This window comes from Melospiza melodia, chromosome 5, assembly GCF_035770615.1.
Source record: "Melospiza melodia melodia isolate bMelMel2 chromosome 5, bMelMel2.pri, whole genome shotgun sequence".
NCBI lineage: Eukaryota > Metazoa > Chordata > Aves > Passeriformes > Passerellidae > Melospiza > Melospiza melodia.
Genome location: NC_086198.1, coordinates 82,316,638 through 82,341,176, shown reverse-complemented (window position 1 = coordinate 82,341,176; position 24,539 = coordinate 82,316,638). Strand labels below are relative to the sequence as shown.

Sequence of the window (24,539 nt, the reverse complement as noted above, 5' to 3'; positions counted from 1 at the left end):
CTAAGTTGCATTTTTGAAGTAGCTTCCAAGGGAGTCAGTTTTCATTAATCTGAACTCTGTGAAAAGACAGCAATGCATTTTCCTTCTTGCTTTAATAGTTAGAAGGATTCCTCTCTGGGCAGTGGAGACTGGCAAGGAGCAGAAATTCTGTTGTGATGAGTGAAACGTGCTAGGAAGAGATGAGTAATAGATGAGTGTGTGTGTGTGGTGGTGTGAGGGAGAGCCCAGTGGGTGAAGGACGAGTACTGGAGGCCTGCCACTGGTGGTGTCCCCCAGGGTTCAATACTGGGCTAACGTCTTCATCAGTGGCTGGAATGAAGGTCCAGTGCCTCCTCAGCAGCTTCACTGACAACACAAAGCTGGGAGGAGCTTTGGGCTGGTCCCCTGAGTGCTGTGCAGCCCTTCAGAAGGCCCTGGGCAGGGTGGGGAGATGGCCACAAAGGAACCATCTGGAATTCAACAAAGGCAAGTTCAGGGTCCTGCTGAACCTTCTTCCTAAGCTCAGCCCAGTGTCATTTTTACTTGAAGAGTCTGATTAGCAAGACAACAGCAGGAAAAGCATATGTATATCAGTATTAACAGCACAACTACTTACATACTAGAAAGTGAATTTGGTTTTTAACTAATCTTTTGATAATCTTCTACTTGCAAGTTTGCTAACTTGCAGACAAGGATTTCACACTCCTAAGTAATTTAATCAAATTCTTGTATAAAAGGAATGAGCTTCTGCTTATGGTTCAATAAAAATATTTATTAAAGCCTTCATCTTTAACAACTTAAGAAAATGTCTTCTGCCTTTAAAAAAATTGGTGCTGGCATTATACAGATATAAAATAGAGCAGGATATGAAGCAGCCTCTTAAAAATTGAAGTATGGTCTCTTCACTGATGGCTCTTAGGTATATAAAATTTATTCATAGCTAAAAATTCAGGAACTGAGGTAGAGAAATTTATTTACAAGTGTCTTTTGAAGAGCAAGAAGAGCTGTAGATAAACTGACTAGCTACAGGGATACCAAGGAAACATTTCACTTACGTGGAGATGTGTAATGCTTAAAGTGTGAGGGTCCACAGGGAGCTATAAAAGACTATATAAAAATCACCTATTAGTACTGGAAATTTATGCTGTCAGTCTCTTCCTTAGCAGTAATTAGTGCTTTTAGGGCAAATAAAGCTACTAAAAATCATGTTATTTGATTTTTAAAATACTTGGAATAGTTCAGTAGTGAGAGAAATCATATATTTACACCTATATAAGCAAATTTCTTGCAGTATTCAGACTGGTCTGTACTACCTGTTTCGCACAAGTGAAGCAACATAAATCCATATAGAGAGAACATTTTGGGGATAAGCATGAATATACACAGCCAGAGCAAATTCAACATTGGAAACATCAATGGTGTGAACTCTTGTGCTGTGTACAGCTTCTATTAGAGGTCTCACTTCAGAATATGGCATATGAATAGGAAATCCAGAGACCTGGAACAAGAAAGAAAAGAAAACATGTGACAAGAAAAGATGAAGGCACCTGAATAAATACATAGTTAAAAAAATTTACATGCTGAGTAAAACAAATTCTCTATTGCCAGCCTGAAGTGATGCAGGTGATGCATAGAAGAACCTAGAAGAACCTATGTTTGTATTTGATAACACCTCCCTTTTTCACATACTCCAGGGAAGCTTCTGCCATTTTTCCTCTCTAATTTGGTTTAAGTTGTAAGTGAAGTTCTTTAGAATCCACTAGAATGAAGTTATATTAATGAACATGGATAGTGGAGCTTCGTTGTTTTTTAGCCTTGCAGCTTAAAACCACTCAGGGGCTGTTTTAAATCACTGTGTTCTCCTGGCTCGGGATTTCAGTGCAAATGTCTCCTGCTCAACAGGAACTGAAGCCTCAACTCATTTTGGAGCTGGCCAGAGCTGCCAACTGTCCCAGGTGTTCCATGTGGAAAGCAGAAGGCCCTTCCAACAGCCTGGAGGAATGATGCACAGGCACCCATTGGCTGCAGTGAGCACATCAGTCAATTTTCTTCTGTCTTTAGACAGTGAAGCAAAGACTAGAAAGCTGAAGAAAAGCATGTTGTGTGGGCTCCTGCACCTGTGAGTAGACTGTGTGTGGCACTGCTCAGCACCAGCAGCAGGTTCCTACTGACCCTGAGAACTGCTGCACCAGTCAGCCCCAGAGCAGCTGGTGCTGGGGAGGCTGCACTGGTGTGGATGTACTGCAGTAGTGGCTGTTGTGCAGCAACACGTTTCTGCTGAACATGAGAATATAAAATTATTGGGTGCATTGTTGTTTTATCTTCAACATTACAAATGAAATAAACCAGATCATCACTCTTTCACTCTATTAATATTACAATGGTTTCTCTTTGGTATAAAATCTCTGGTGAATTTTGGCAGTAGAAGAAATAACTAGCCTAGGATACTCTTCTATACCACAGAAGGTGATACTAAAACCTAGGGATTTAACTTCTTGCTTCTATGCACAAGGCATTTATGTTCACAGTATACCCTGTAATCTCCCAGCTGTTTTTGCAGCTCTGCCTGGTGGTCATCTTCTACATCTTTGCCTTGATTTTGTTCCAGCAGTGGCAGAAAGTTGCGCAGGGTGGAGGTGCAGTATCTGTTCCAGCGTGTTGGGCGCGTTGGTCTCCATTCCATAATCTTATCCTTTAATATTTTTTCAATCCTGCAGTAAGATAGACTGATTATTACAGTTCTAGTATTGGACATCTGAACTGATCTCCCCTGGCAGACAGTACAGATTCTGAGAACCACACATGACCTCAGTTAAACTACAAATGCAGAAAAGCCAACACAGCTGTGTAGTAATGAGTGCACTGTCAGTGTCTGCATGGAAAGCCATGGAATTACAACACCTTTTAGTTTACACCCTCTCCTCTCATCCCCCCACAGCATTTTGTTCTTTGTAAAATGGTGGAGCAATGACTGATTAGTTCTTTCTACCTGGCAATCTCTATTGAAGAAGAGAATTTTAAAAAGCCCTGAAACAATAGCTTCTGATTTTTAGGCCATTCTCCTGGCACTGAAAGCAGGTTTTTAGGAGCTAGGCATGAATACCTAGGAATGCTCTGGTATTAGCACTGATGGCACTTGTTCTGGAGGTGGCATTACCTGCTCTGCAGTTCCAGTGCAGCAGCCTTATCCGAATGCTCATAAGTTAGTTCTTCAGGCTAGTGATAAAAAAATAAATATTAAAACGTGCAATCTCTTCTAAATATATAACAATGTAACTTCAGGAGTTTCTGCCTTGATAATGCTCAGAGAAGTTTACAATTATGCAAAAAGAATCTATTCTTTAACAGAGACATGATGAAAATTTAACTACATATTTGTGTGCAATTCTGGGGTTTTTTTCCCCCCAGAATTATTTCAACTGCTTACACCTTTCATAACTGTACAGGAATTTCTGGCTTTTTACTAGTGATATTCATACAGCTTGAAAAAAATGCCTTCTTAGCCATGAGACAAAAGTTGAGTTTTTCTTTATAATACTGAGCTAGTACTTTAGATATGTTTGTTTAGAGATTTTTTCCATTTACTTCACTGTTGCCCTGAGATCTCAGATAGAGGGCAAAAACATTAAATCTGTATGAAGTCAACTTTTTTCAGTATTCCTGCTTTAATTTTTTAAAGGATTAACTAGGAAATCTTTTTTAAAAACCAATGCTATTACATAAATGTACTTAACCAAAGAAGTCCAAAGAACTTAGTATGTGCTTCTTTATACCAAGTCTGTGATGTCTCAACCCCTCTTTTGGAGCTGGCAATAATCCATCAATACCTGAATGCTGCGGAGACCAGGGAATGGCAAACTTCTTGAAAAGAAAGGCTTCCAAAGTTTTGGTTTGCTGATATCAAAAGATATCCTTCCTGGGGAATCATATTCTTGCATATTAAACCAAATCTGCAGGAAAGCAAATCTGGTTTAGCTTTCAGCACATAATCAACACCTATGGAACACATTCCACTTACGAAGCAATAAAATCCTATTGCATAAAATAATGTATGATGTTAACCTCCTGTAGCTGCTTTTCTGCTGTTCTGAGCTGCATTTCCACCCCTCTGGACTGCTGCACAATTCCTTCTGAATTCTGATTAGATTCCTGCAAGAGCCCACCCCAGTGCTGCTGTGGCTGTGATGCCTGGTAGCTGCTGCACCCCTAGAGTACTGCTTTTTTAAATGTACCTTGCAGAATACAAGCAGAGACTGCTGACACACAAGTCACAGCTTCTGTGCACATTTTGTCAGAAGTGGAGCCCATGTCTTACACTCCCCTTCTTTACAGATATTCATTTTGGCCTCTATGCCTGGTCTGGAGCATGCAGGCACTGTAGGAATCTTGTTCTAAACAGCCTTTAAATAACTATTTCTAAGGCTGCAAAATGTACCACCACTTACTATGTAAATGTGTGTGACCCTTTGTAACTGAGGTTCTGTGCAGAGCCTTCTAGGACAGCTGGTTCTGCCCCAGTTGGGTGTGAGCTGGTGTGACTCTCCTGGCTGAGACTGCCCAGTCTCACTGAGAATGGAATTAGGTGCCTTGAAAGGTGATGTTGTGTTCTGCAGCTCAAGTAAGTCCTTAGTTGCTTCTGCCAGCAATTAACAACTGAGTTACATTTTTCTTAACTGCAGGTTTAGCATTGCTTACAAAAACACCAAACCAAACAACTCTACCACTCCCCAAAATGCTTTCAGTGAAAGAAGTGACACTTTTAAAATAAATGTGCTTTAGAATATTAAATTTTCATCTAAAGTTAGGCTCTGTGTTTAGAATAGAACATAGAAGATTAAATAACAAAACTCATAATGCACGGCATTCCAAAAAACTGAGGAGCAAACTTTTAAACTCAACTTCCAGTTTCCATTCAAATAAACACTAGGGTTCTTTTTTTAAGTTTGCCTTCTATTTCCTCGTTTCCAGACTTTCACCATCTTTCTACCTCGTTACCGTGCCCCTGTTTGTGTCCCCAGAACGTGGGAGGTCTGGCTCCCAGCCAAGTCAGGGAATGCTGCTGGCAGGACACTTCCCAGGTTTCTGAGCCTCCCAGCCTGTGGCTCCTCCTTCCCCTGCCCAGAGCTGCACAGCTCTGCGATCTCTCCTCTCTCCCCCCACTACCTCTGAGAGTTTACAGCCACACAATTAATCATACATTATGAACATGCACCAGTATTATCTGTCAGTTTTCAAATAAATGGGGGGACTTGATGCCAAGCTGAAAATCAGTGTTGTTTTTGTGCCCTGAGGTGCTAGCTCTGTGTTGTGCATGTTGAACCATTCAGGCTGTGTCTAATGTCACATGGGCAACTCAAGTGACTCTTTATACTTTTTTCCTCATTTTCAGTCACATTTCACCTGCAAACTATTATCTTTGAGGAATGACTACTCACCTAAGCAGCTGTAATCTTAGGCCACCCACTCTGGGAAACATGGAAGTAAAACTCAGTAATGAAAATTACATTAGCAGATCTCTTGATCTACCTAAATGCTGATTTAAAAAATCTTTCTTATTTAAAGTAGCTGAAAAACCTACTTAAGATTTAATAATATTTCTGATAAATGATAGCCTAAACATGTTTACAATGATGAACAAATGATGCCAAAAAATAATCAAGTTATTAACTCTTTTATGTATAGAATTGTGACAAGACTGGGCACACTTACATTATCACAGCTGATCAGACAGTACACATTTTGTAAGGGGCAGAAAGTATCATACTGCCCATAAAAACATCCAGTACTGGGGTTCCAAATTACATATTGACTTTGTTCCAAAGTTAATACATATGCAGTTGGGCCCTAGGAAGGGAAAAAAAAAGTATGAGAAAGATGTTTGAAAACTGGCTACAAGGACAGTATGCTTTGTTTTCCTTGTAATACTAAATTTTTACTATTGAGTTTGATAGTGCTTTTTAGGGCAAACTGCTTGGAAGAACTGACAGGTTCATTACAGTTCAACACTTATATAATAATGTGGGAGAGAAATGTCAGACATGCAGAGCTCCAAGCCAATTTTTACATATAGAATCTGAAAGCTCTTGTCTCAGCAACAACCAGATGTGAAATTCCACATACAGGAATGTCTACTAGATGCACTTCAGTATCAACACATCCTGCTTGGCTACTGCCCCAGCCCTCATCCATGGGCAACCTCTGAGCTGAAGGATTTCCATCCAGGCAGCACACTCTGTGTCTCAGCCATCAGCCTCACTCTCAGGCATGTCAGGAATTTCCCAGCTCTCTTCATATGCTCTACCAGGAATCCCTAAACTGCTCTCCTGTGTTCTTGTCATCCCTTGTATTTTCCAGGTATCTTGAAATAACTGGAATAAATTTCCTCTTTATAAACTGCATTATTAGTGACTAGCAACTCCATCAGATCTTGAGGGGAACGAATGTATCTGAGTACCTGCTCCTGTCACTGCAGTATCTCAAAATGTGCTTAAGAAAGGAGCTTAAAAATTTTTACCAAACAAACCTTTCATATGTATGTAGAAATCTGCATTATAAACAGTTAGCACCTTTTAAAAAAGAGCAGTAGTGGTTAGTTGCAAATCTGAGTACTTCCCTGAAAACAGAGGCATCTCCCAAGCAGTAAAACAAGCTCTGCTTCAGTTCTGGGCCAGTCTGAGCCCAGCTGCTGCCACAGTGGCTCCCAGCAGCCCAGGCAGATGTGTGTGACCACTAAGGATCCCTGGCATGCCCCTAGGCCTCTCCTGTCACCTCTGAACCTGTACCAAACCCCACACTAACTCAGACCCTGTGCATCCATGACTGACATGCTGTCAAGGGACTGTCTCCATCAGATACACCATTTATACAAGCCAAAGTCAAATCAAGGGTTACAGATGCTTGCTACTGTATTGTGCTGACAACTACTACCAGTTTAGGCACGGAAACTGAGGTCCAGGAAAAAAACCCAGACATATACTAAGATAAACTTTCAATTTTTTATTTACTTCTCTGAAAAGAATCAGTGCCCAGCACCAATCTTTAGATAATATCCTGGAAAAACATCCCAGCAAGAAACAACTGTCCATTGTTGGGGGCCAAAGACTTCACAAAAGAGAAGTTAATACTTAGGCCAAATGAAAGAATGCTCTTACCTCAGGAATGGCATTTCCAATGATGAGCCAAGCTTTTTTCCCCATTCCAAGGAAATAATTACACAAGAGCACGGCGTGTTCCTCCTCATCTCCCGCCAGAAGATAAAGAAATTGCTAATTGAGATATTAAAAAAAAAAAAAAAAGGTTTTTCTAGGGAGTTATCAACTTAGAATATTTGATAATGTTTCTTAACACATCTGAAGCAAGGAGTCCTCTCAGATCTTTGCAACTGATCTTTATTGTTTATTGGTCACTGCTTCAACACACAGGATGAAGAGTGAATGGTGTGAGAATACATGAGATCTGAGATCACAACAACCAGGGTCTTTGTCTTTTTTAGAAAGACCATTCTCCATAAAAGTTTTGAGATGATAAAAACTTCATCTATGATAAACAATATCTGCTGTTATTCTCTAAATTACAGGATTTGTGTGACAGAATACTAAATATCTCATTATTGCTCACACTACATGCAATGTCTTTCCTGTAGTTCCTTGGAATGACAATGATCCATTTTAAGTCTAGTTGTAAAGTCTCCATCAGTCAGCATCCCTTCACTTGAGCATGTCTATGACATCATGGACAGGTTTGTAACTGAGAAAAAATGGGAGATGCTTTGAAGCCCTAACATATTCTTACTTATTGAAACCTATTAAAGATAAAACTTTTGGCTCAGATCAGAATAAGCAACTTCTTTCAAGCTTTGGTCCTTATCCTTTAAAATAAATGGCTCAAATAAAAATATTCCTCACAATAACAGAATCACAGAATAATTTACGTTTGGAGGGACCTCAAGAGCTAATCCAGTACAACCTCCCTCCAAAAACACAACCACTAGGATGTACTATCACATTCAAGAGGATAAAGAACTTCTTTGTAATACATTGCTTACATCTGATGTGCTCCATAAATCACAAATTCCAGCAAACGACACACTATCTGGCAAAAAAGGAATCAAAGCAACGTATCGAGCCACCAGTTCCTGCAAGAAAACAAAACAGAGCAGGTCACCCCTTTAATTCAAAATGCTCTAATGTTATACCAGATGTGAAGAATATTGCTGCTTTCACTTAGTGACAAAACACTGAGTAACCTCAGTACAGTAGCAGCTAGCTCACTGTAGAATTTATATCAAAGACTGATACGATTTACTGCCATTGAGGTTTGACAATTCTTTGTCTTTTAAAGGACAATACTCATTAATACACTTATTTTTTCCCCAGAGAAAACAAATATTATTTTGCAGTATCATTATAGTTGGACTTACTGTGTATTACACATAGTAATTCACAGTCATTACTACTTTTATTTTGTATCTGTAGTTTTTCCTTTGCAAAAGGTGCAGCTCTGCAGCAGAGACACAAAGCTGAGATTTGCTTATGTGCATGTGCACAGGCTGACAAACATCTTGCAATCTGTATCCCAGAGACTTCACCATCTTTTCTAAGTACTTACTGCTGCTGTTTGAGATCTATTTGGGACAGCATCAAGAAGCTCCTGTGGTGGATTCAGAGGTTTGATATATCTGGTAATAAAAACTGTTTTTCCATCAAGGTCAATTACAGTTGTTAGGCACTGGCGGCTTGGAAACTTTGATGTACATTCAGCTTCATATTTTTCTGCTGCCTGGAGCAGTTTCTCATCTTCTTGGGTATCAAACTTCAAAAGACAATATAATTTATACAAAACCAGTTTTATTTATAGTTTGGACTTAAGTTTTTACTATATTTAGCCATATTTCACCATTTAGAGGACAATAAAAATATTGTTAAATTCTTTTCCAATAGCACTTTGAACTTGCCTTGTAGTATAAAGTTTTGCTTACAGACATAAAAGGAAGGTCAAGGCAATGGAAAATCAGGTAATTTGCACTTACTTATGAATGCCCATAATGATCAATACATATAAGCTGGCTTTATTAAAGCACTGAAGAATGTAGTGAAAGTTAAACTGTAGCCATCAGTTAAAGTTATGGCCAAGTAACATGGGGGCATGAGGATGTAACATCACATATTAAGTAAAAAATAAACAGTTATAGTTAGGTACTAATCCTATGTGCTATTCCCACAGCACTCCATTGAAACCACAATTGACATTAAGCATAAAATCCCAATGATTTTTATATAAATAATACTGCAACAACACTGCTCAATGCCAAAATATTTGCAGACAAGGTTCAAGTGATTTTTAGACGAATCCTTATAATTCAAAGGTGTCTAGAATTTCCACATTTTTAAATGGGGTTTTCAGAAGCAAATGTAGGACTCAAAAGCACATATTCATTATATAACAATGACAATTATTTCATGATGATACCTAAGATGTCATCTTTTAAAGGTATTAAGATTGGTCAAAATGATCTATTTAGAATTCCTTATATACTTCTAGTGCTGCTGAGAATAAAAGTTCATCCTTTGTAGTATTTTTGTTTAAAATAAGTCACTTTTGTCATTTGTTACTCTTCTTAAACTAACCTGAGGTGGAACAGCTGGGCATGCCCTGCAGCTAGAGCTCCAAGTTAGAAGAGAAGGCACACAGTGGTGATTCTTCTCAACCATAATTAAGAGCAGAAAGTAGAGCCTCTGGCATGTTGTAATGTAAATGTAGCAATTTACTGCAAATATTACTGGCAAATAAACAATTACTATGTCACAGTCAAGTAACACAAACTGCAAAGAGGTTGCTGAATGGCACAAACCCAAGCTAAATCTTAAACTGGGAACAACAGGAGTATCTCAACTAATTTATTAATGTTGTACCTTCTTAAGCATTTCATTCATCTAATAGAGGTTCAGGAAGGACAGCAGGAAAGAGAGGAAAAATAAGTAAAGAAACAAAAAAGGTATCATAAAATTAAACTAAAATTAAGCTTAGCATCCTAAAGCACTACACAAGCATTTCAAATTAACTGCAGGTCAGAAGAGGAAGAAAGTATGGCAAATTATTTAGGTTTTGTTTTTTTTTCCATAATATGCCAAACTCATTCTATAATAGGTGTATGTGTTGCAGCTGGAGAGTTGCAGCATAGAATTGTAATGACTACTGCTGTTAGTCTAAGGCACTTCTGGTTTACTAATGAAACTGAAAAAAACAGCAGCTGTTGTTCAGGAATTATCTTCAAGATCTCGAGGCATGCATGAAGCCATAAATAATAAATGCCCATTTGAACAGTATAAACACAGAAGCAAGAAAATACTCTTCGCACCTGCCACCTCCTTTTTGTCCACTAAATCCTTTTGTTCACAAATACTCACACAAATGCTTTATTGTTTACACAGGAACATGGGAAAACTACAGGCTCACAGACAGGAATGCCAATTTGCTTTCTCTGAGGACTAAAATTAGATACCTGGGCAAAGTTACTTCTCATGCATTAAGTGCACACCTCACTTAATGGTGCATCTAATTAAACTGAACTGAGATCTTTATTTCAAAAAATTTGAAATAAACCACTCCAAATTTGTATGAGTGTCCTTCTGTACTTGTTCATGTCCTTTGGTACACTAAGGAGAGCTATTAATATGCATCTCAAGAACTGCAGCACTGGAAACAAAGAGCAAGAGAATGATGAATTAGTGATTAGTTACCTTCTCTCTGACAGACTCTCCAGGGATGAGCTGTGGTTCAATGGTAATGAACAGAGTTATATATGAGCCCTCACTCAGATTTCTCACAGAATCAAAACCTCTCTCCATGCCCATGCTCTTTTCTTTGCTGTAGCCAAGGAGGACTGGAGGAATATTGACCTTAAATGTACCATCAATCTACAAGAGATACAGAGAAATACTTCTCATTAAAAGCAAAAAAGCAAAAGTTCCCTCTCACATAAATTTGCTACTTGTGTCTGCATATTTTCTTCTTTTGGTTATTAAAGTTACAAAATGATAAAATGAGAGAATATGACATTTATGTTGATTAACTGTGGGGAAAACACAAGGTATCTCACTGTTAAATGTATTAATCACAACTTGATTTCAGCCTCTCTTGCATATCATGAACACTAATATTTAATGGAATGGAAATCATACACACTAGTTCACAGAGAAAGAAAGAGTGCTGGCCTTTCACTACTTTTATTTCAAACAGCAAACTCTACATGGCTGTTTATCTGGAAAAATGAGAAAATGGCAAAATACAGGTTGGATGACTATTCTTCTCAAGGCAGCAGCAGACCAACAGGCCTTTGCCTATGAGTGCTGTGGGAAGGATGCTCCAGCATTCAGATGGACCCTCTTCCATGCACAACCTACTGATGCTTCTTGGGTGGAACTGGAACTGGACCATTTATCATGCTTCTGTATGGAAGTGCTCTGCCAGCCCCACCAGCCCTTGCAGCTCCCCCTGCTAGCACAAACAGAGAATAAGGACTTTCTGAAGGGCTGTCTGAGACAAGAGATGGCAGGCCCACACTTGCTTGGGCAGGTTTCCATAGTGGAAGTAGCCAGCTTTAAAAGAAAAGCAAAATCAGTAAGCTCCTGATTTGGACACACTTGAGGTGACTGCCACCAGAAAAGGTATCTTCAGTGGATGAGGGAAATGAACAGATGACTCACTGGCATGGCTCATCAAACACTTCAGAACAAAATTAAGTTCTGATGAGGAAAAAACTAAACATATCACTCAAAATTTCTGCTCCAGTGTATTAGAACAGGATGATGAAATGCTTTACTTGCTACTGAAATTTAGCTGCTAGATGCACCTTGATATAAGCACTGTGCTGATCAGGCTTTTTCAAATTCCACATGAAATCCTATTCAAATGCAAAGAATTTCTACTGCTGGGAAAATCTGTACAAGCACTCACACTCTGCTTAAGCAATCACAAACTCCAACACCTCCTCAAAGAGACTCAGAAGTGTATCTGACAGGAATTCTGGAGCTACTCTGGTTCTACAGCAGAAAGACCAAGAAGCTAAGGAACAGAGGTTGACATCTGTATGGGAAATCCTTACAGATGGATTGTGGATGGTGGCTGCATTGGTAAGCAGTCTTAAAATGTCAAATCTGCCCATTAGGTCTCTCTGTGAGCAGACACACTTCTCAGGTGGATTTCATTCATTCAACATGGAACAATTCCCTAAAAATGAGCACTGAGTCATGTTGTTTCCTGTTTGCTGACCTACAGCAATGGTGATCACATTATGTGACATTTTCTGCACAGGATGGTCAAAGACTCATGAAAAGAAAGTCAGATCTTACTACTTACATCTTCTTTAAAATCAGTGAAAGCTTCATGGTACAGGGCACCACAGCTCTCAAAGAGAAAAATTAACTGATTAATCTCCCAAGCTGAAGAGCACATAGTACTAATGATGTAGCAGAAACAAGTGGACTAAGCCTGGTTAGACACACACTGTCCAAGATTTCTCAGCAATGAAAAGTGCTTTCATGCTTTCCTAAATCCCATGACAATCACATTCTGTTATGCTCTGCAGACAGCCCAGTAAAACCACTTTGATCATCAAGCATTGCACTCAAATCAAATGAGACTCCTACAGACCTTCCCTCCACCCAAAGCATCTGGGAGGCTCAGAGTATGCCTTGAAGTCCTTAAGGCTCTGAAAAGTGCCCCTTAGGGCCACAGAATACAAATGAATGTGTCATTAGGAATGCAACTGATGTCTCAGTTTCTTACTTCGTGAAGATTCTGACTTGTGTGATCAGATGACTTGATCTACACCATGCAGAAGCCCTACAGCTGTGTTACAATGTGATAGGACTATCAATGGAAAGAAGTAGCTTCCTTAAACTAAGTCCAGGATGAGTAGCTGGACAATAAAATATTTCCTCTGAAGAAGAGTGTGTTTTACTACTACTCCCATGACTAACTGTGGCTATTTCTTGGAGAAAGCTTCTCTTGAAAAGTTCTAGAAATGGAAGAAAGAAGGGATTGGGAGAGGCAAAGATCAAAATCTTGTGATTTGTGGAAAGTGTGAAAAAAAGTTCAAATTTCCTCTCATATCTGGGTGATTCTATTCCCAGTTCATCTATCCAGGCTGTGCAATACCACAGCCCTCAAAAGCCACTGAGAAAACCACCTAAAAAAATCGGTGCTTTTAATGTTGCTACTGAAGGAAGTCAGGCTGCATTGTCACTGTTGAGTATATTTTATCTCTTCTCCCTTTCAAAATCTTGAACTTACTGGGAAATACTCAGCAAATATGTCAAAAAATCCCAGTGGTTTCAAAGACATCTTCAAACTATTCCATAAAAATAAACTAACAATTACAAAGAATATAATTAAATCTGACATTCCATTTCCAGCCCTTTTCCATTCTCAGTTCTGTACTTTACTTCAAATAAAATCACTTACCCTTGCTTGAAAATATATGGTAGTAAATGGAATCTTAACACATCCCAGCCAGTGTCTCTCAATACGAGTGTGGATTCCACTTCCTCTCTCATGATCATCCTATTAAAAAGTTGCCCAACATAATGCTTTGTAAAACATCTTCATTTCCTTAAATTCAATCACCAACTGAATCCAGGCATTAATAAAAATTCTGTATTAATTTCCTGTAAGTATCAGCTCCATTACTTGGGCAGCAGTAATTATTCTGCACAATTTCAAGCACACCAGATGCTGAAAACATATAACAACATCACAGTCCATGACAAAACATGCTTGCACTTTAGGGTTTAAGTCCTGTATAACCAGTGATGGAGAACTTAAAGCTCTGACAAGGAGTCCACAACACTCAGACAAAGTAAATGAAGCTCTGGTCTTCTAACAAAATATTTCATTAATATTTAGAAAAGCTTTTTGAAGTTAAAATTGTAGGAAAATCTAAGTAAACCCTGTGAAATGGAAAAACTGTTTTCATGTGTACTGCCTATCAGATTTCCAAATCTTTCATGATCAGCCTAGAATTATTTTTAAAAAACCTCTGGCATGACATCCAAGTTTCAAGTGTGTAGCTTTCTTCCTTCTGCTTCATCAAGTATCATTTCAGTTTTGAGGACAGAATTCTGTTCCCAGTGAAGTGTGTGCATTATTTATTTCTGGGCTATGTTTTCAAGAATGTTGAGTGCTGCTATTTTTGTGTCTGCTGAATTGACTAGGAAAGCTTTCACTGGATTCAACAGGGGAAGGAGTTATGCCATCACTGAGAGCTTACAAAAATTTCTTGTTACTAGTACTTGCAATTCTTGTCTCATTCAAAAAAATTAATGCAAACAACCAGTAGATGGTTTGGGCTTTTTTTTATAATTTCACCAAAGAGCTTGTAAAACAAGATGAGACAAAGCACAACAAGATAGTTAGCAAAAAATACAAGAACTGAGATCACTCATCTGGAATGAAGTAAAAAGCTCTGATTAAGGTTAAGAACAGATGTCAGATTCTGTTGTTGATGTCTCTCAATTTTAGGATTTTCATTAAGGATCAGTAAAACATATTACACACTTGTGATGTGCCCAACTCTAGCAGCATTTTATGTGGTACAAGCTGAATTTGTACAAAGGTTAACACTGTAAAGATTGCTCCCTCTGATAACCTTGCAGTATTGACTAGATATAAAATCATAAGGAATGACAAAATAGAGAAAAGAGAGGCACAGGATGGGGAAATTATTATATGGAAAAGTCTTGTTCTGACAACTTCAAAAAGCTCACTATGTTCTCTAGTGTACAATGTCCTTCAATTATGAACTCACCTCTACAGCATCATGAAGTACTTCATCAAAAACATTAATGAAGACTTCATCTTTTACTGACTGCAAACTGTGGGTGCTGTAGTCACCATTAGGAGCTCTGAAGAGGTAAAATAAATCAAAAAAGTGATTTGAACAATACAGGAAAAAGAGGATAAATTTGCATGCTCAAATTAAACTATTATTGTGCAGAAACAATTTGGTTTCATTTTGCCATACCTGAATGGAAGCTCAAGTTCCTCATTCCAGCAAGGGCTTGGACCTTCTGCTGTTGTTGTCCTGCAGACTGTTCGCTGAAAAGAAACTTCTACAAAAGGACGGACCAAAACCTATAAATAGATATCAAAACAAAGGAAACAGACCTCTGGAAATTCATCAGGGCACATTAAATTACACATTTCAAGCATTTAGAAAAACATATGTTGTGGCAATCAGGCTGGTTCTGCCCAGATATAAATTTAATACACCTTAAATATTGCACTTCATGGGTTTCTAAGCATTCTTTTATGAAGAATTATCTTCATAAAAGAATGCTTAGAATATCTTCATTCTTTTATGAAGAATTCATAAATTCAAGAATTCGTATTCTTTTAAGAATATTTTATACACTAGCATTTCAAAAAATTTATGTGTATTCTAAATACTTGATGTATTTATATACACTGTCAAAACCACATTTTCTCCTGAGAGTGGAAAAGGTACAGGCTATCTAATCAAGGAAAGCAACTGAATCAGAACATGTGATCCAGACAACAGTGGAAAAAAGTGCAGTTGTATCCTCTTATCTGTAATCCAAGATGCCTACAGCTACAATCCCAGCTGTCCCTGAAACTGGCTCCTATGACAGATAAGCAACCTCATCTAGACAAAACAAACCCCTAATGTGATTAAAAATGCCTTATTTAACATTCAAATGCATATGGCAGAAGCTTTTCTACATTTCAAAAAGCTGTAATTTTGAAGGAAAATCACAAGGAAAACAGTAAAAACCCTGAAGGTCTTTCATCTTCATTCAGAAGGATGCTTAATTTAGTTTTAAATAGCAAGAAATTGAAATTTCAGTGTCAGCCCTAAGAATGGCTGTGCTGGTTTAGACTAGGGGTGTACTGGACCCAAAGTGCAGACTGTGAAATCAGCCAGCAGCCAACACACACAGGAAAGTAAGAACTGAGCAGGCATAGATGGTATTTTCTCCTATTACTCTTCCAGACTTCAAACATTTTCAGATGAAAGACTTTCCTAAGTCTGTAATGATTTTTCTATTAAGTAACTCCCAATGGATCACTCTTCACATACTTGTCCAACACCCACTTCAGCACAAAGCAACCTCTTTCATCCACAATACATGCCAGCAACTTCTCTGGGCACGGGCCAACTGCTGAATGCAGAATCACAACTTCCTTTTGAACCTAACTCCTACCAGCTTCGTTTGCCCATCACTCACATTTGTGCTTAAAGTGCCAGGAAATAGTCAATCCTTATCCAGTGTCTATGATTCAGGATTTTCTGACTTTCTACCATATTTCTCCTCCTCAACTCGCAGTTATGGGTGCTCTGGCTCAAAGTCCCACCATTTTCCACTGGGCAGGAGCCATTCTGTATATTCTTCTCTGAACCTTTTGCAGCTTTACTCTCCTTTTGGAGATAAAGGAGTGGGCAAGGAAACCTTGCCAATAAAGTATCTTTCTAAGGGTGAATGCTAGTGTCTGTGGAAAATGCTCACAGCTTCCCAGAAGATGTCAGTTTTGTACCATACCTGGTTGAATGCCCAGTCTGGGCTGTTGGGTGGGCTCTGAGCTGATGGAGAGGCTGCAAACATCTCGTTAAAGGACCTTGAAGATTTTGATGGCTGTTGAAGTTTGCTACAAGAGGAAACAGACAACAACAACCAGGAAAACAGAGAATTCATTACGAAATGTGAATCCCTCACATTGTCTATTAGCCATACAGAATTCTGGAAATACTGATGGTTTTGGTTACAATTTTAACCCTGGGAAGATATTTATTAGATCAAATAACACAAATAAAATGCCAGAAAGGGGTATTGAATGTATACTTCTTACAAGCCTCAGTGCAAGAGTACTTTGTGCCTGGAGGCTCTCTTTTCTGAAGGGTTTATTAACTGCAGACTTTTTTGTTGCCTACCCCACACAATCTCTTTGAGCTACAAGCTTTTAAGTTCAAGTACTTGAATCCCTGCAGAATTCATGAGCAGTGTAGATCTCATGGTTTTCATGCAAGGCCTCTATGGCAAAAAATAATTCATATGAATATTACAGATTTGTGTGTGAAGTAAAAGCCAATATATGTTATATATGTTAAACATTTATTTTTACAGCACTTCCATGTAACTTTTTTTTTTGTGGTAAGACCACATTATAGACCATAAAAGAGTAACTATTCACATATAAACAGCTCAAAATAAGATGTCATATAATGCAAAAGACTGGATGGGGTTTTAATTATTTTTGTAATTCTGGTAAAGAATTGAATTTTCCATCTTCTTTTTCCTGTCAATGAATTGCTTTTCTCAGTATCAATTTATTTACAGAGTGCAGCAGAACCTCTAATACAGTAAGAGAAAGAACAGCTGACAATGCTGAATTCTGTAACTGGCCAGCTTGGAATTACCTCTGAGTTAAATGCAAGGTGTATTAATTTTGGGGAGGAGAGAGTGAACACTACATTAATACACTGCTTCTGGAGCTGAAGCAGACTGTTCAGGGTCTCTACATGACACACAACCTCTACATGAGTGTAAAGGTCACCTTTAGAATTAGAGCCACATTAGGCTCAGTCTATTAACTTAAATGGTTCATCAAGGAGAAGATCAACATGCTGTATTCAGGAGACAAATATAGTACCTCACAGTGAAGAACTGAGTTTTTTAATATTTGGTTTTGGTATTTAATTAAGATATTATGAATTAAAATTTCCCTGAGTATCATCAAGAAGCTTCCTTAAGGGATAATTCATCTGGCATTACCAGAGTTATAATGCTGTCAAAGCTGTAACTGATCTTTCTGACAGTTTCTGGTAAAACATGTCTTGAATTTCACAGCTACTAAAAAATTATTGTATTAATCTACAAACTTACAAAGTATCAGTCCTTTATCATCATTTGTAAAAAGAGAAATGTATATATGTATGTTTTTATCATGAGAATCAAACAAACACATGGCTGAATTGTAACATCTGTTGCTTCATCTGTCTTCAAAACAGTAGAAGCCAGAAAATGAATCTGTACTGGAAAGAAGCTTTTAAACATACCTCATCACTGGTTTTCTCACTGGAATATCATAGGCTCTGATGATGTTCACTAACAGTTTTATGTCTCCATCTGATAAATTCTGTGCTGTGACCTTCTTCCTCTCTTTTCTTCTTGGCCTTAATGGTCGTTTTGGCTCTGCCAGTTTAAAGAGGCCGAGTCCCAAAAGGCTAATAATCATAAACCAGGTATTAGTCAGTTTTGCATAGAATCCAGCATTCCAGTGTTACCATGACACACATGAAAATTATGCACTAACATGAAAAGGAAATATTTGCTCCTGCTAGTGCCAAACAAAACATTCTGAATTGTCAAAATGTTGCAATTGTTAGTACTGCACTAATCCAGTTCTGTCTTATATTTCAGGAATTATAACTTCAATGTGCAAAAAAGATTGGTTGTTTGGCTTTTTCCCCCCAAAACTAAGCTAGGTGCAAAAAAGACAATTACACAGCTTCAAGACAGATCTAAACTACAGTGCTATAAACAAGGGATCTAGCAGATGAGGAGAAGCACTGTACAGAAGAGGCAAAGCATCTCTCTACACAGCTATGTACACTGAATAACAGGCTACAGGGAGGAAGCAGAATCAATACACCACAACATACCCTGGACCCTCAGAACTTATAACCCAAGGCAAAGCAGAACCAAAGGAAAAAAGAAAAACAGGAAAAAAATAAAATGAAGATGTGTGCTTCATGTATGCAGATGTATGTAATGTTTACATCATTGCTATCAACTGCAGACATTCAAAAGACACATTTAAAAACTGATAGCTAATGGTATTTCTTCCTTAAATAAAGACCCCACAGTAATTACTGTTAAAATAACACAAAATAATGAGTTACTGAAATATCCCAGTAAGTGAATATTAAACAAGCCACGGTGTATTTTAAATTCAGTAACCATAAATCTTCACAAATAGAATACAATATGAATTAGGATTCATTATGAGAAAATAGAAATGAAGCATTTGATTCTAAACAAAAAGCGAATTGTAGTTTTGTTCAGATGTTTCTCTACTGTGGTGTGAAAACATCAACTAAAACAAAGCATGAAGTCTCTTGTAAGAGAGCAGGTCTCTGTGTCTCCAGCAGATGGGACTGTTTAGATTTATACAGCTGGTTGGAAAACACTTTGACTGTATAAGGATGCTGTGTTTAGAGTGAACAGAAGCAACTTCTACATGAAAGAAAAAAATAAGATTCACAACTTGTTTACTTACACAGATTTTAAGTGAACAACACTAAGAACCATCTACGCTGGGATGACTGATATATGTTAAAATTGATAGGTATGTGATTTGAAACAAAAATCTAAAGAAAGTGCTCATGTAATAAAAGAAACAATTATCTTAGAAGAGAAAAGCAGTAATTTCCAAACTCATATTTTTTGAACATAAACAGCATATGACAACATTCAGCATCAGAAGTATATGGGAAGTAAAACAAAGAAAATTACAGTTAAAATCTATTGCACATTATTTACAGGTTATAGGCACTGACTGTAAGGAGGCATCACCTACAGAACCAGTCAGTAATAGTGTTACTAACTCTGATAGTTGCCTGAAAATTGGAAATATTCAATCTGGCACCAGCTGGACTATGCTCAGCTCATCAGAAATGCATCATATCCTGTTATTTACACGCTGCCACTTTATTTCTGTCAAAAGCAAGCTTTTTCTTAAAGAAGTTTTTACTACACTTTGTTTATCAATGCACTGTACTGGCAGAGGTGTACACAGAAGTGTTTATCAACAAACTGCATTGGCAGAGGTGTACACAGTGATTGCAAGTTTATCTAATATACTAAACACAAAGTCACATCAGTTAGTCACATCAACACACTTTGTAAAACAGAAATTAAAAAAGCAGGTGGTTTTACATTAATTTCTTTTATTTGGAACAAATAAAGATAGGTCCTTACCCCAGGCCTGGAATCTCCTCTTCATTGACAAGGTCAGAGAGAATGAAATGGTGCTTTGCTATGAGGAAACGCTTGATTACTGATTCTCGAACCTGTGAACGGGGAGGGAGAAGGGACAGAAGTGCATTTCTAACCCAGACCCACTGCCAATATTTGCATTCTGATTGTTAAACACAAACAAAACATCCACATACATATTCTTCATTTTTTTCTGAATTTTATGAGGGTCACAGTTGAAAGAAAAATTTCTTTTCTCCAGCTATTTCTTTAGAATGTAAGAGCAGCCCATTTTACCAATACAATGCTTCTCTAGAAACAGACTGGCTAGATTGACAGAAGAATATATGAAAACATACAATCAAAAATTATGCCTTTATCTGCTTACAGCTCACCATCAGAAACAATTACAGAAACAAATGACATCAACAGACATCTATTTTCCACATCTAAATGAAGCTGCAAAAAAGCCTGTAGAGAAATCTTTATGGCACCAGTTATGTGGATCAAAAGAAATACTTTGGGCTACAGAACTGGTGAAGCCTGCATTAATATCCTGTGATTTCAAATAAATGTTTAAAATTCTTAGTTCCTTACATATCTTTGTTGAGGTCATAGAGTGAAGCACAGAGATAAAAGTCTTCCCTCATCTCCTAACAAGTATGTGGAAGCAGACTGAAAGAATATTGCCTTTATCCTTTTTTCTTAGCACTAATGCTAGTAGTGGCTTTATAATCTGTGCTAGTACAACATCAGAAGTGATACACATATAAAGATCACATTTTGGAGTGAATTGAATTTCAGTTCTGATACAAGAAATCTAATTTTCTAGCCCATCTGACAATTTACAGAAATGTAAAGTATCCAAGTACTGTTTTAAAAAAGGCTACTTGTATTCAATCTAAGAAAGAGGCAAACAAAGGTATTATAATGTATGCTATTCTGTACTACTCCATTACTATTCAGTGTGCTGCAAAACCCATATGTTCAGTGCCATGCAAAACATATGGGGCTGACACAGACATGACAGCTTTGTCAAAAATCATTTTTATACTCATACTAATCTGGACTTTGGCAGTTGCCTGGAAGATTTAAACACTTTTTTTCCCTACTCTTCTTTCATGAAGCATTCTAACCAATAATTTGTTTTGTCCTACTTTAATTCAACCTTATCATCATATTTCATGTTTTGCTGGCAGGCTAGGATTTGATACACTTTTTGATATTTACACAACTGATAAGAAACTGGTAGCCATGTTTCACACTTGCTTTTTTGTCAGTCTGAAATTGTAAACTTTTCTTGGTTAGATGATGAATATTTTCCTTCTTTTTCCCTAAGGATTAAAGAGAATGTCATCTTAATATAATGAAAACTAGAAAAATTAATTTAATCAATATAAGGGAAGATGTTACTGTAATACCACAATGAAGGTAAATGTGACAGATGATATGCCCTCTGCCTTAGGCTGCAGAACAAGATTCTGTGTATTACATTAAATGATTTTTAGAAGTGATTAGGGCTACTTTCGTGGAGCTAATTAAGTTCTTAGCATCACAGCCTACAACAAAGAAAATGGGGAGGAGGGAAATCACTGAATTCCTGGGACTCAACAGTATAAAACTCTGGGGCATGGAGCAAAGAAGAATTTACAGAACTGACAGAAATACACAGAATGGCTTGTCATTTTGTATATTGCATCATTCTCAATAGCATTAAATAACACAGACCTCCATTTGTTCAATTACTCCAGTTTCAGGCCTAACTTGGAATTTTAAAGATGTCTGTAGGTCACATTTAGAGATGAATCAGGTTTTAATATTCAAGGAAACAAAGTATCCAAGTACAAAAGCAACATACAGCCTACAGGAATATGTGAAGCACATATTTAGCATCTTACCTTCTGCAGATAGTTGGCAACAACTGCTCTGTGTGAATCTAGGTAGTTTTTGCTGTCAATCACATCCCTCTCTTGCACTCTCTTCTCATAGTCCTAAAGATATTTATTACAGTTTGTGCTTCAATATATATTCAATACTTTATCACATATAAGAAAAAATGCTAAGTATTTCATTAATAATAATGTATGGACCACAGAAAACCACAGCAGAGTGAAGTTTGAGGAGTTTGTGAATTATTTCTCGTTCATGTAAAGCTATTTTTAATGCTAGTGTATAAAACATATGCTAAATTTTCATGAATAGAGACAAGAATACCATTCAGTTACAAGATTCATGTGGTTTAAATTACAATGAATAACTTGACAATTTCCCTCTCTTCTTTGAAAGCTGAACTTTGACCTGCTGTTATAAACTGAAATTCCATTTGAACTGGAGGTGGCTTCACTTATTGCAGCTTTAACAGGAAGAGTTCTTTACAAACAGAAATGATGCAGTCTTCTTGGAAGATGGTCAGAAATCTGAACTGTGTTTTAATACTATTAAGTACTTTTCCAAATAATTAGTAATTACTTTTCATAGGGTGAAAAACTCACTTGGTGAGTAGAACTGCTCTTGGTTCTTAGGGAGAAGTATGTTGGTGGGATATCTCTCAGGGCTGTGAGAGATAGATGGACTACAGTGAAAGCTCTACTGAGAGATGCAACTTCTATTCACAAGTTTAGGAAAGTGTCTCATAAAACAAGAAAAGGCTGGAGGTAACACTCAGCTTTCAAGCAAAAACCAGAGCTTACAAGAGGCTCACCCAGGATCTGACAATCTAACTGGCTTCAGAACCACAGCTAGTTATGTAAAAGTACTCAGTAAAATTAATCTTCAGGTCTGAGCTCTAACAGTAAGAACAAACAGCTCAATGTCTAATTAGTGTCCTCTAAAAAGCAAAGGGCCCCTGGGATTGATTATATTCAATTTCTTCACAAGTGACCTGGATGAGGAAACTCAGTGTACTGACAGCAATTTAGCCAAGGATACTTGATTAGGAAGAGTGGTTAATGTGAGTGACTGAATCATAGTTCAGAGGGCTCTTTATGACTTAAAACTATGACAACTGAAGCCTCAATTATAAAAAGGGAAAATTCTGCATTGAGGGTCAAAAAATTTCATGCACTGGCACAGTCTGGAAATCAACCAGAAGAATAACAGCCATATTAAAATAAGTGTGGGTTTAATGGCAACCAGTGACAAGTTCTTTTGGCAAAAGGCAAACCACAGGATAGATAAGGATCAGCATGTCCTACAGACAAACCACCATCCTCTCCAGCCAGACACTGCAGAGGGCATGCCTGAAATACTGCAGCCAGTCTGCAGCTGCCAATTCAAGAGGCATTTGGAGACAATGGATGGGATCCACTGAAGGGCTACTAACACAGCAAGGGGCCTAGAGGACATGACCTACAAGAAGAGGTCAGAATCTTAGATTAATGTAGGTTTGAAGAGACTTCTGGTGGCCATCTGATCCAAACTCTCAGAATCAGAACAACTCCAATTAGAATGCTCAGGGTCTTGGATTTTCAGTATCTCTGGAGATGGCAATTTTACAAACTTGATGGACAATGAGCTCAAGAACTTGAACACGTTCTTTGTGAAAAATGTTTTCAATATGTTTAACTGCAATGTCTTTGGGAGTAACTTGTGTCTATCATCATCTCACCTCTAGGATGAGTCCCTCTCTGTTTTCCCTGCACCACTGGGTGCCTGAAGGGTGCAGTAAGAAAGTCTCACAAGCCTTGCCTGCTTAGGCAAAAACAACCTCAGTCCTTCCTGCCTCTCCCTGTAGGTCATGGCTTCAGCAGTGCACATATTCTGATAGCTCTGTACTGGACTTGCTCCAGTGTTTCAGAGTCTTTCTTGCACTGGGCAGGGTGATCAAATTCATCAGGCTGGTGAGGAAGAGATTAATGAGCAATGCAGGATCTGCTCACAACTCTTTGAGGGGCAAAAGGACAGGGTGCCAAAATCATCTCTCTAGTTCCAGACAATACAACAAGGGAAAGCAGCCATTAAACGCAACCTGGAAGGCTCAGGTTGGATGTGACTTTTTTCTTTCTTTTTTTTTGAACAATCTCTGGAAGGATAATGAAGCACTGGAACAGGTTATCCAAAAGGGCAGTAGAGTCTCCCATTTAGAGGTTTTCAAGACTTGGCTAGACAAATAAACAGCTGACCTCATCTAGTGCTGGCAACAGTACCACCACTTCAGTGGAAAGCAGGACCAGATGATCTCCAGAGAATATTTTACAAATAGTATTTCCATGATTCTACGAACTTCCAGACCTTTTTGCCAAACAGCTAGTAAATCAACTGGGAACAAATCACTTGAAACTTAATTTTGAAGATCACAGCACATAAAATAAACTTGGAATGGCAATCATGGGTTTATCCAATTTATCTTAATGGAAAAAACCAACAAACCTCCATCAAAATAATTCTTTAACTATGGTTTTCAAATTTTGAATGGTTACATAAAATAAATGAAAATAGCCCATAAAATGAACTGGATCAGAAAGGTGCAGCAAACATGTGGTGCATCTTTAAATAAAAGATACAGAACTAATCTAAACTTACAAAAATAATAATATTTATTGCAAAGAGATATGTCTGAATTAATAA

General features: G+C 37.8%; 1 protein-coding gene across 1 annotated transcript in view; it reads right to left on the bottom strand.

The window, feature by feature from the left end:
• Positions 1-730: 730 nt before the first annotated feature.
• LOC134418799 (complement C1q tumor necrosis factor-related protein 7) overlaps positions 731-24,539 on the bottom strand; it is a 114,841-nt gene continuing 91,032 nt past the window's right edge. The window contains exons 19-34 of the mRNA XM_063157657.1: positions 21,872-21,964; positions 19,977-20,068; positions 18,053-18,220; positions 16,539-16,644; positions 15,002-15,111; positions 14,786-14,882; positions 13,444-13,542; positions 10,719-10,895; positions 8,587-8,790; positions 8,024-8,113; positions 7,131-7,244; positions 5,689-5,823; positions 3,807-3,929; positions 3,137-3,195; positions 2,513-2,690; positions 731-1,477 (exon numbers count right to left, since the gene is read on the bottom strand). Of these exons, the coding sequence (XP_063013727.1) occupies positions 1,289-1,477; positions 2,513-2,690; positions 3,137-3,195; positions 3,807-3,929; positions 5,689-5,823; positions 7,131-7,244; positions 8,024-8,113; positions 8,587-8,790; positions 10,719-10,895; positions 13,444-13,542; positions 14,786-14,882; positions 15,002-15,111; positions 16,539-16,644; positions 18,053-18,220; positions 19,977-20,068; positions 21,872-21,964 (2,034 nt within the window). The 3' untranslated portion in view covers positions 731-1,288. The remainder of the gene's footprint in view (positions 1,478-2,512; positions 2,691-3,136; positions 3,196-3,806; positions 3,930-5,688; positions 5,824-7,130; positions 7,245-8,023; positions 8,114-8,586; positions 8,791-10,718; positions 10,896-13,443; positions 13,543-14,785; positions 14,883-15,001; positions 15,112-16,538; positions 16,645-18,052; positions 18,221-19,976; positions 20,069-21,871; positions 21,965-24,539) is intronic.